This window comes from Beta vulgaris, chromosome 5 (genome assembly GCF_026745355.1).
Source record: "Beta vulgaris subsp. vulgaris cultivar EL10 chromosome 5, EL10.2, whole genome shotgun sequence".
Taxonomy (NCBI): Eukaryota; Viridiplantae; Streptophyta; class Magnoliopsida; order Caryophyllales; family Amaranthaceae; genus Beta; species Beta vulgaris.
The window spans coordinates 1988214-2001471 of NC_079206.1; the positions used below are offsets into that span (position 1 = coordinate 1988214).

The 13258-nt window shown below is 35.7% G+C and overlaps 2 protein-coding genes across 2 annotated transcripts; one reads left to right on the forward strand and one right to left on the reverse strand.

The window, feature by feature from the left end:
* Nucleotides 1–4000: 4000 nt before the first annotated feature.
* Nucleotides 4001–5263, forward strand: LOC104884903 (hypothetical protein). The gene has a single exon (XM_010669605.4). It carries the CDS (start codon nucleotides 4209–4211, stop codon nucleotides 4758–4760), a length of 552 nt encoding a protein of 183 aa, XP_010667907.2. The 5' UTR covers nucleotides 4001–4208; the 3' UTR covers nucleotides 4761–5263.
* Nucleotides 5264–8083: 2820 nt separating this feature from the next.
* Nucleotides 8084–9817, reverse strand: LOC104884902 (uncharacterized). Its single transcript, XM_010669604.4, has one exon. The coding sequence runs from the start codon at nucleotides 9444–9446 to the stop codon at nucleotides 8328–8330; it is 1119 nt and encodes a 372-aa protein (XP_010667906.2). The 5' UTR covers nucleotides 9447–9817; the 3' UTR covers nucleotides 8084–8327.
* Between the last annotated feature and the right edge of the window lie 3441 nt (nucleotides 9818–13258).

The following is a 13258-nucleotide window of genomic DNA, read 5'->3' on the forward strand; positions in this document are numbered from 1 at the left end:
GGCTATGTTCTTTTCGTCTGGTATGATCTGAATTTTTCAGATATGATTTAATCTGGTCTGATCTAAACTTTTCTGATCTGATTTGAATTTTTTTGATCTAGTCTGATCTAAACTTTTTTGATATGGTCTGATTTGATCTGAACTATTCTGGTCTAATCTTATCTGAACTTTTCTGATCTGAATTTTTCTGTTTGATTATTCTTATTATTATTAATGTCCAAGAAATTATTATTATTATTATTATTATTATTATTATTATTATTATTATTATTATTATTATTATTATTATTATTATTATTATTATTATTATTATTATTATTATTATTATTATTATTATTATTATTAAGCAATTGCAGATTTTTTTGTCAATGTCATTAAAATTTACAACTCCAACACTTACTACAATTACTACAATACCTACTTTTTACTACTAATAAAAGTAAATAATATATATAAAAAAAATTGTAACCTACTTCATATATACGTTTCTGGTCAGGAGGATTATTTTATTGTTTGACCTACCAGCTTTGAGTCCAAAATAACTTGTATTAATTGTGAATTGTGATATTGTGAAAGAGTGGTTAGGTATTAGGAAATGATAATGGGGGGTTTTACCAGCAAATTTTATTCCACGGAGTAGGTGCTATCAGATCAACTAGTCTACACTCTACCATGTCATGTGAATTTAAGTTGAATCGTCGATATTTTAAAATATCAAGCCGGCTAATGGCATTTTGCTAACTCACACTAGACACTACGATTCATTCAAAGAGGAAAAGAATAAGTACAAAAAAATCATAATAATTATACATTATCCGTAATAAAATAGATGTTACACTTTAAAATAACATTATTTATCTATTACATTTGGCCATGTATTTTTTATTTTTAGGCAAATCAACTGTTACTATATAATATATTATTGGATTCTTCTCATTATATACTTTTATAATATTAATGCCTTATACTTTTCCTAATACACAATTAAGGTTATTAATGGTCAAAGTAGTGCATTGACAAGAGTGAAAGTCAAATTGTAATATCTATTTTATTACGGATGAAGTATATTTTCTTTAAGTCGTTATCTGACTTTTCACACAAACTAACTTGACCCGATGAAAGTATACTCCCAAACTTATCTGTCTCGAACTGAATCAATCTGAATTTAATTAACTTGAACTCGGTCTAAACTGAACCAACTCAATAATTTGACACGAAAAATCCGAAATGTGTAATGTATAAGCTTTGGTTATATTGGTTCATATTAAAGACCAAAAAAAAAAAAACTATTTAGGATAGGGTTGTTCATAATTATTTGATATGAAAAATTGGATATCCAATCCGGTCTTTTAGTTTCGAAAATTTCGAATAAGATATCTGAAAAATGTCGGATCGGGCATTGTAGGCATATTTTTATCGTCTACATAGGATGAGCGCGGATCTAACTACCTTATTGCAAAGGGTTTTAGTTTTGAATTTCGTTTTGTAAAAGAAGTTGTCAATAAGTCTTTAAAGGATACTCATAAATCTAATTGGATATTGTGAAGCCATAGGGATATCTTAGGGACTTATCCAATGTAGATCTCTTCGTTATGTCTTCATAATTAGTCAATGAGCCAAAGATTGAGTTCGGTGGTGAGGGTATTACGAATATGATCATGAATCAAATATCGCCTATTATTGGCATCTACTTAATATGATTCATGTATCTAGATTTATGCAATTAACGACAACCCCTCAATTTGTTTAAGCATTCCACAAATTAATCTATATTTGTGTATTAAACAAACAAAGGACTAATTTTTCATGATATGTTATTTAAGCAATATAATCCAATTACAGGGATTGTAAATCAATTGTCCAAATTATCTGATTAGGCGTTAGAACATTAATTTCGGTCGTGTAATTACTAGCAATTATAAGCATGAGCAGTATTGGAAACAATAAACATTTACGCATGGATATGGTAGATAGAAGAATATAAAAATATAAAAAATGAAACATTGAAAAGAAATTATAGAATATATAAAAGAGCGCGAGCATGAATTATTTGAGAATCGACATACTGAAAAGTAGATTGTTAGTATAATAAGACATATTTTGGGATTGACCCTCAAGATTTATACTTTTGTCGCATGAGTCTCGTATAACGATCTATAGGAGGAGGAATCGTGGAGCTCAAATGGAGATTTGATGGGAATTGAAGGTTTTGATTATATGTTTGAAGTATTTGAGGGAATTCTAACATATACTTGAGTGTGAAAGTCGTGTGGAGATCTGTCTCAAAATCAAATGGAACGAGGTCTATTTATAGGAAAAATGAGTAACGCATGATGAGATTAATATCATTACACGGTGCGCAATCCCGATGTGCGACACGCACCAGCCTTTGTGTGTTTGAATTTTGCTGACTGTCTTGATGTTTTGCTTGCGCATTTTGGTGCATGGAACGCATCAGGTCGCATGCTGCGCAACTGCATTTATGACTGAATTTTGTTTGTTATCCGAAGTTTAAAGATTCTTTTCATCATGCATTAATAAATAACATCAACCTAATCTGGAACAAGTAGATTAAAAGGTGGGTATGGGCTGGGCCGACACGACTTGAGCCCCAGCCCAACACGAATCCGTTCGAGGCCTGGCCCGTTGTCCGCTACTTGGGCGTGGGCCTGTCACGGTCAAGAAATTTTATTTCAGACCCGCATCGGCACAAGCCCGCCCGAATGGCCCGCCGGCGAAACGTCCCTTTCCTTTGTTTTTTAGCCTAAATCTATCAAAAATCCACAAAAAACATAAAATACGGGCCAGGCCCGCAGGAGGCACGAGCCCGTCCCGTGGACAAAATCTAGAAATGTCAGGCCGGGCCCGGCACGACTCGCCACTCACGAGCCAGGGACTGGCCCGACCCGTCATTTTCCCAACCCCGTGTACAAGCCTGACCTGACCCATGTCCAAGTCTAACAGTGACTTAGGCAGGAACGAATTAAAGCCGAAATTATGATGTGCACAACCCAATACAAGTTGGCCCAAAGGCAACCCATGAGAGACCTAAATGTATGTCTCGATGACCTTCGACTGAGCTCCCGTCAGAACCAACGATTGTTTCATCAGTCTCTTCCTCTCCCTCTCTCTCGACTCGTATTGCACTGCTGCTATTGTCTCATATCCTGCGCCGTCGTTTCGATGTTAATCTTTTACTGCCTTGGCAAGCTGTCAAAGCCTCTACCCTTATTGTTGTTGCCCTTTTTTCCTTCTCCTCTTCCGAGCAGTAGCTGCTCGTGGCTGCTACTGGTGTCCCATCTCCTTCAATCTTCCCCGCTTAACATTTTGGACATCCGATTATTGAAATCGGATATATGCTTTTTTGGATCGGATTTAGATTGCAATTTCACCAATCTGAAATTTCAACACCCCTAGTTTTGAATTTAATTATAACTATTATGAACTTTCTTTTGTGAAGAAAAATACTATGGACTGTTAACATTAGTCTTAAATATATGAATGCTGACTTTTTAATAAAATGATATATATAGCTCTTAAAACAAATTTCAGAAAAAATCATGTATTGAACCATCAAAGAACCTAACAAAATTTAAAACCAAGAATGTACCTGAAACGATTGAACTCGATCCAAAAAGAACCGATTTGAATCGCCAAATAACGGAATCAAAATCAAAACCTAAATTAAAACGTCTCGAACCAACACGAAATGACCTAAACTAAATCCAAATTCCAATCCAAACGACCTAATCGTGAGTAATTGCTTTCTTTATGATTTTTATAGTCCTGTGAGAAGTTTATGTGAATAGATAATTTGATAAACAATTGAAGTACACCAAAAAAATTAAAAAAATGCAAACTTTAGCGACATGAAGTAATTTTTGCATATCCCAAGGATAAAGTAGTATTTATATATTTATATAAGTACTTCATAATTGGTATCTAACTGTCTGGTGAAGTTAAACTACCCTCCTCAGGCCGTTGTTTTCCAACGGTCGATACTTCCATAATTTCAATTTGCGCCGCACTTATTTTCAAAGTAAAAAGACTCCCTAATTTTCCAACATCTTCCCTCAAATTTCTCCTTCCCGTGACACCCCAATTGCAATTTCCCTGTTCCCTATCGTTTATATATGTCATCTTCATTTTCTCATTTCTTCAATCTCAAACCCATATACACATATATATAAATTAACCAGTACAAAAAAATGGGTAATTGCTCTCTAAAAAGCTCAACATCATCATGTAATAGAACACGCACCTCTATTCAAATCATGACGGATTCGGGTCGAGTTATCGAGATCAAAGGCCCTAAGCTAGCACAAGAAGTTCTCGATGATTTCCCGGGTTATGGAATTTACCAGAAGGGTCACCTCTCATTGCCATTATTTGAAGATGAGCTTCTTATGAATGGTCAAGTTTACTATCTAATGCCATTTGGGGTTTCTAGCAGTAAGAGTTTGAGTTTCGGCACACCGGTATCGGCTAATGGGTCATTGAGCTTTAGGAAGGATCAAAGCTCTGTTTTTGAGGTTTTACCGTCTAGGGGAAATGGTGTTTGGAGGGTGAAAATGGCGATTGATGGTAAAGAATTGGAGGAAATGTTATCTGAAAATGCTGAGGCTTTAATTCAGATGATGAGATCGGCTGCAAAGTCATCGGAGAAATCGCCCGAAAGGAGTTTTAGGTGGAGATCAATGGCTTTGATTACTAGTGGTTTCAAAAGTCCGGTAACTCCTGGGAGACTAACTGCTTGTTAATGCTCTGTTTTTAATCTATTAGTGGTCACTATGTTATTCCTGGGACTCCAATCATTAGCTTAACCTTTTAGTTGCGTTGCTCTTTCAGTATGGTATCGGAGCCAGCATGACATAAAGGTCAAGGGTTCAAATCTCATCTACCTTCTTCTTACGCTCTCGCGTAAAGGGGTGTGATAGAGTTTTATAATATTCTTGGAACTCCAACCATTAGTTTAAGGTTTTGGTTGAGTGGGTCCCTTGACATGTTTATTTTCCTAGAACTCCAACCATTAGCTTAAGTTTTTGGTTGAGATGGTCCTTTCACATGTTTATTTTGTGGTGTAACTTGTAAAATTTTGTGGTGTAATTTGTAGTAGTATCTTGCATGAGGGTGTATTCTTGTATCTTGTATGTAAATTATGATGATTTACAGATTAGATGCATGCTATTTGTACCCCAAATTTGTCTTAAGAATACAAGTATTTCATAACTTCATGTGATTGATTGTTGCCTAACTTAGCTTACGCTTCTTGTTGTTTTATACTTTGGTCGAAATGATCGTTAACTTAGATGAATCATGTACTTTTATTCAGTTGTTATATAGATTTATTAGGAGTAAAGGTTACAATTGTATGATTTTACCCTAAATCATATTGACACAAATAACGGTGGATATATTAATAGAAGATTTGTCATCATTTGCTATTAGTTTGCTTCCCCAAGCTGCTCCAAATCCAACACCAAAACAACATCCTATTAGTAGTGGTGCCAGATCCAAAATTTTAGTTTCGACATAGCAATTATAGGTTTTGTGACTGATAATTTGAGGTTTCATTATCAACTCTATGCGAAATCTAGTCTAAACTATTTTCTTATTTTGTTGTCCTTATACTCTACAAAAAACCGCAATAAATGTGCCATTTAAAATGGCAACTAATAGTATTTTTCTACTAGTGGAACAAGCTTTATACAAGAACACTTGATCTAATACTACCCTGTTCAGATGTTCCCACTCTTGTGTATTAGCCGACGACCATCGCTACTCATGACAACTTCACAAGTTGCTACGATTGAAAGTCAAAACCTCAGCTTGTAAAGCTGTTTGAGCAAGAAGATGATGTCCTCCAGAGAGACCAGGGGAAGGATGGTAATTTAGAAACCAAGCAATACCAACTGTGTGGTTGCGCTTCTTCCAAGAGCAAGGGTTGTCTAGGATATTTACAGAACCCTGTTCTATAATAGAAATTGGACCCTTTCTTTCCCCTTAGTGATAGAAAAGGATCATAATTTTTCATAGAGAGTAGGGAGAATCAATACTAATTGATGGATTGATTTTATTATTAATAATTATGAAAAAGTATTGATGACAATACTAAAGTTAAATATATGGAAGGTTGAATTTTTGGTGAAAGAGATTGATCAAGATGATAAGGCATAGCGTGAATTAAGGAGTTCGGAGACGAAGATGTGGAACGTTTGCCGTTTATACACAGCATGATATTTTTCAAATTGGGCCCTTTCAAATAAAACCAAAATATTTTGGACCAGGGCCCCTGTGCGGAGGGGTTCTTTGCACACCCGCAACTACTGGCCTGCCAAGAGCCATCAATTTGCAAATTGTCCCTCCTTTTGTCTTCCAATATCAGCCATTATAAAACTAGGGGGTGAGAGTATGAGACTGAGATGCTTCAGCAGTTCAGAAGGTGAAAGAATCTTAAATGGTGCTCCACCGGAGAGCTGAAGCTAGCGCCAAAAGGGATCGATCTAGGTTAGGTTTCGAGTTGACCCGTTTACTTAAATAGGTTGAGATTCTCAACCTACTTTATAATAAATGGGTCGACCTGAAATCGACCCACTAATCCATTTAATAGTATTTTCCAATTTCCATTAACAACTACATGATTAGTAATTACTAAAGTATACCTCGTGAGAATTTCAAAGTACAAGGAGTCCATAAATAACAAGAAGACAAATCCAAATTTAAGGCAACCTTTTTTATCGTTCATTTAATGGTTTTTTCTTTTGATGGAAAAATTAACGTGCTAGTGAGTCAACCCAACTCCAACCTGACCCATCTAAGTGAATGGGTATATATGTGCTGAATTCAGCTTGGAAATTTTAACCTATCCCAAACAATTTTAATTAAACAGTTTAAAAGTTTTGATCCAACCCATTATTATTGGATTGAGTTGATGGGTTGGTTCAAATTTTGCCACCTCTAACTGAAGCGGCTATGTTGGGATAACATTATAAATTGAGATAGATGGTTTATATTTTGGGTTGAGGGGAAAAAAATTTAACTTTTATGAGCTTTGAAGTGGTTAACGATATGATTCCCAACAAAGGCAAAGGATACAAACTTTTTTTTCGGTAAACAAAGTACCAAAATCTTACATAACAAAGTTCAAAATTTTACAATCCGAGATTAAGTGTCCAACATGGCAACTAGGGGTCAGGGGAGTTGGGAAAAAGCCTAGTTTTCACACATTCCGCATCTATAGACCTACAAGCTTTTGCAAGACTGTCAGCTACGTAATTAAACTGCCTATTATAATGCTTAATCAGAATCTCTTGCAGTGTCCTGTGCCACTGCCTGCAAGCGTTGATTATATTGGAATATATGTCCGCAGGTTCTTCACTGTGAATTAGATTTATTGCATTCAAACAATCAGAATATATAATAGAAGGCCTCAGAATGTGGGCCTCCATTATGTGTATTGCTTCCAGAATTACAAGAATCTTTGCCATCAAAGAGTTTTCATGATCCACTGACCTTGGTAGACAACACTGCCAATCCCCACCACTTGCCTTGACCCAATAAATTAAAAAAAGCATCAACATGTATCATGAGGTGATCCTGGGAATGGGTAAACTCTAACTCGGTAGGAATGGAGAAAAGGGCAGTTTGGCCTATAGTGGTGCTAAGTAATCTCGCCATATTCAAGGCCCAGGTAATAATACAGTTCACATGGGATGGGTCCGTGTTCTTAAATACACACGTATTACGATCTTTCCATATCTCATGATAAAGGTAGGGAAAGACACAATTCTAGCAAAGGTCCCGAAACTCTACCCTAGCAAACATATGAATCCTGATCCAGGACTCGAAATTGGGGCCTCCTATCTGGGGGATTTAAAGTTTGGTGCAGATGGAGTTTATGGTTTGACAATCCCTAATGACATGGGTCGAGTTTTCAGTATGCTGGCCACATCTTGGGCAAATCTCGTTATGGAAGGTAAACCGTATTTACAATCTTTTAAATAGAAACAATACTATAGTTTTTTTCCTTTTAAATAAACTAAAACAATTTGTATAAACCATACATAAAATGATACTCCAAAAATTATTTAGAAGAGCTAATAATTTTATTGAGACCTATAACTATGATGGTAAAGTATACAAATTGACCAAGAGACAATCCAAAATTATCCATACGATTTAACTATTCTTTACAAAACAATCATGATGATAGTTCAATGTAGAGAGAGTTTACAATTGATCATTCCCATGTTACAACTATAATCACAAAGATTGGTATATCTCATTGTCATCAAAATGTTTTCCCCTTAAACCTTCATTTGACAATCCTAGTGGCATAGAGGACAATGAACCAACCCATTCTCATTACACTTGGGACATCTTTCCTTCTCACCTTGGACCACCAACTTGCAACTCCCTCCACATTCCAAACAAGGCATAAACCTAGCCCCACCACACCCTTCACACCCTTGCCAACCAAGCCCTCTCTCAACTCGTGCCGAACTCAGTATCCTCCCGAGTCGACCCGACTCATTTAACTCCACCACCTCTTCACCCCCTCCCAAATACCTTCCTTTCACAAACAACCTCGGGACGGGTACACCCGCCCCGCCTTTATCCACCACCAACTCCTTCAACTCGCTTAAGAACGGGCCGTGTAACGACACGTCCCGTTCATCAAATACAACTCGGTGATTCTCTAGAATCGCCCTAACTCGGTTACACTCCTCAAAAGTCCTCCTTACCCCTCCCAAAGAAGTAGTATACAAAACAACCAAGTTGGCCCCACTAGGTGGACAAACCTCGGGAAACTCACTAAGTGGGTCCCTTTTACTCTTCATTATCCTATCAAAAACTGCCTCCTTCCCTTCCTTCTCCTTTTCCAACCTATCCTTCACTATAAACGGGTTCGCCTTCAACGACGACCCGCTCACCCGGCCCGACTCAACACTCGGACTCGGCAACTCGTCCCGAGTTGACTCAGTCTTCCTAAGCCTACCAAGCTGATTCTTAGCTTCGTTCTTATCATCACCACACGACTCGCTCCGAGTCAACTCACCTTTTTTTTTATCCTTTTCCAACTCCGCAAGTGTGTGGAAGGAGAAGTTCTTCTTCATGGGCTGGTCGTGTACTGGGCTGGGCTGCTTCGGGCCGGGAGTGGGCTTGTTCTTGAAGTCTCCTAAGGCCTTGCTGACTTCCTCCCACGTACGAGGCCCATTAGAATCCTCCTTCTCAAGCGTGTCAAGCTTCTCAAGCAAGGGAGTTGGCACGTGTGAAGGGTTTTTTGCATGATCATTATTATCTTCTAGTTTTTCACCATTGTTATTATCTAGCTTCAGCCATGGCTCTTCTATGGAGTTTATGTCGAAGACGGCGAAACTTGATGGTGGTGGACGGTAGATATACGGCGTCGTTGCATCAACTTTCTTAGACGTTGCACACCCCATAATTCAATAAATTTTCAGTTTTTATTTTTGTTATTCTCGTAATTTTGGGAGGTTTTTTTTTTTTTTTTTTTGGGAGGTTATTGCATGGATGGTTATGTTATGTTATCTTCTTAAGTTCTAAGATGCGACTAAAATATGTGGGCTTAAAAGTGGCACGTGCATGGGAGGGTGTGGGTGTAGTATGAATGGTTATAAAATAGCCAGGTATAATAATATAATGATTCCAAATTTACGATAATTGATAGTCTTGGATAAGGTTTCATTATACGCAAATAATTTTGTTATTTCTCAATTGTTATAGAAAGTATTATTTGTAGTATAAGAATTAAGAAATTTTGCGTGGGTGAACAAATAAGTTTGATTTTGATAGAAGGGGTTAGCATTAGTGAGTGGCTAGAATGGAGTTTGATAATGAACTTGATGACAAATCGAAGAAATATTTGTCAAAGTAGAGGGGCACACCTATATTTCGATTTGTGGCTCTACTAGCTCTAGTATATTTTGCGGTTAGCTTCAAATAATGGATTTAATGATCAATCTATTAATTTTTCGTTCTAAAATCTAAGAAAAGTATGATGTTTCTATTAACTTGTTTTGAGGAGGATAAAGCAAACTACTTTTTGATTTTAATTTGTGTTAAAGATAATAACAACGAACTAAGATTTAATGTCTAAACATCAAGAAATATGATCATCTCTAGCGTAAAGTATTTTATGAGTTGTCATGTCTAGCTGTCAAAAAAAAAAAAAAAGGAAATTTTACATGGTAGTCAAAGGTTTTTAAGTTTCTATATGATATATAACACTTTTCAAATGCAATTATATGTGGTAGCCTCAAGTATTTTTTAATTATTTTATTATATAACCTTATTTGGTAATTTGACGTAAAGTTGTTATTAATCAACCTAACATTCTCTAATTATTGACTTACCCTTTGACTTTCCTCCAATGTTAGTTTCTCTTCCCCAAATCGTAACCCGTTTCCCTCCTTTTTCACCTATAAAAGATCATGCTCCCTTAATCTCTCCTTTTATAGTTCTTCTTTTCTCTTCGAACAACATGAACTCATCATCTTCAAGAAACTTCCCGAACACCATATGAGGTTCTGCTATATATGACCATGGATGGAAGCCTGAAGTTGGTGAAAATCAAGAGTTGCAACAGGTGCTTCCCTTTGAAGTTGCTGGAAATATCTACTTCAAATATATAGGCAGGATAAAATGCATGCAATTAAAAACAAAGAAATCAATAAACACACCAACTACAAAACATAGCACATCTCCCTAACAAATATTAAGGTCAAAAGGAGTGAAACTGAGTTGTTTATGGCATACTACAGTTGAATATCCAAAAAAAATCGAGCTTTTTATCCAAACACGAAATTCGCATTATCCTAACCTTAACAACACGAAATTGGGCCACTTGAACTTAAAAGTAGATAGAACATAACAATTTAGTTTGAGGGACTAATCTTAGTTAAGCAAGTAAACATGACATAACAAATGTCTAATGTTAAATCACCAAATAAAGCTATATAATAGAATGATTAAAAAAACTTGAGGCTATCATATATAATTGCATGTGAAAAGTGCTACCACATAAAAACTTAAAACTCTTGGGACTACCATGTAGTCAAAAAATAATGTCTAGTTGCTCCAAGATAAAATCCTTCATATCTAAAACACATAGTACTATGCTTATAGCTCAAATCAAAAGTAAAATATATATAAATGAGAATGCAAATCATAACCTAGCTTCTTGGATTGTTTTAATATAACTCCTAATTTCTTCGTTCCTCATAGATCTTCCTATTTATATTCTAGATGATTTCCATGGTACATATTTCACCATCAATATCTGACTCACATATCAATAATTTTTTAAAAAAGATATTACTAAAATAAACATTGAAACAAATCTAACAATATAATATTTCAAAACATAATTCTTTTCTCATATATAAATAACTAAGTGTGGTCATTTTTAAAAAAACAAACTTTGACTATATGAACTAAAAGAGAAGATCTTTCAATCATGATTTAAGTGCCTTTTCTTTTAATGCAAAAAAACATTAATATAAATGTTTCAATCATGATTTAAGTGCCTTTTCTTTTAATGTAAAAAAACATTCATATAAATGTTTCATAGAAGATGCTTTTACTTTTTCATAATTATATTATGATAATATTTTTAAGGCAACATTAGCCTCAATACTCTGAACTATAGCGCAAGTGCACCCAATACTACCAACTACGACTTATAGTCAGAACACCGACAAGTAAAGACTTGGGTGCAGCTCGTACCATAAATGAAGGTCAAAGACCAGACTCACCTAAAAAATAACTCATAAAATAAAATAAATGAGACCGGAGACCTAGGGGAAAATATTAAAAAAGTAATATAACATTAAGATTCTCCCGTCGTCGGTGAGAATTCTGGTCTCCGACCTCATTTATTCGACTACACCCGGGTGCATACCCTAGTGGAAATTCAATTGCGACGGTGATTAAGTGACATATTGGTATGGTTTTAGCCGCGCAACAATAGGTAATTGCCTATTGCATGTTGCAGTTCCTATCCAAATCCACAACAAAAAGTATTTTTTTTTTATAAAAAAATTAAAGCTTATTGCTGCAGTTTTGGGTAACAACCACAACAATAGGTACCACAGCTAAAAAAAGAATCGATATTCATATACAATGAGAGTGAGTGCAAAAAAAAAAACACTTAACTATAACACAAACTTACATCATTACATTCATATATTATATAAAATGATATTCTTACAGAACTTATAAAAAAAATTGACTAACAGATCTACCTATAACACTAACCTAAAAAAAACCAGGTCTACCTTCACCCAAAAAAAAAAAACAGATCTACAAACATGATCACATACCACCACTATTCATACTTGAGCACAATACTGAAATTGCTAAAACGAGAAAAGATAAAAAAAATCAAAATCCTAATTCAAGGTGAGCACTAAACTGATGCAATTCATTGAAAATGATAACGACAAAACGAAATTAGTAGAAGATTTATTATTCTTACGAAAATCAAGAAAAATTGGAATCAAAACCCTAACAATTCGTATTTTGCTTCGCCATGGATGACCACCGCCAAACTCGTCAGAGGCGGCGAACAAGGGTCGCATTCGTCTTCCAGTATTTTGCTTCGCCATGGATGTTAGCACGTTTCTCGTTGAACGAAGATGGAGCGTGTTGCTTTGCCATGGTGGTGAGGATGAAAGAGATGATAGATCGAGAGACGTGGAAGGATGAGAGGGTCGAAGGATGAGAGGCGTGAGAGAGAGTCTGAAAGAGGAGAGAGGGTGAGAGAGAGTATGAAAGAGGAGACAAGGTGATAGAGAGTCTTAAACTGAAAGATGATGAGAGGAGTGAGAGAGAGTTTGAATGAGGAGAGAGGCGTGAGTATGAGCGCTAAAAAGCCTAAATTGTAATGAACTTGTAAAGGATATTCCCCCGGTTCCTTAAAAAAACTACAGCAATAGATTAAAATATTATTAAAATAATATTTTAATTTATTGCTGCGAAACCGCAGCAATAGAGTGGTCAAACAGTCAACGAAATTTGAATTTTTTTCCTGTTGACTTCTATTGCTGCGGTTTTGGGTGGAAACCATAACAATAGGCGTATTTTCTAATTTACCTTTTTTTGACATGGTTTATTACGGTATATGGATAAAATCGCGACAATTCCACCACAGCAATAAGAAATTATTCTACTAGTGATACTTGGTGGTGTTCTGGCTTTAAGTCATAGTTGGTCTTGTTGGGTGCACCTCCGATAT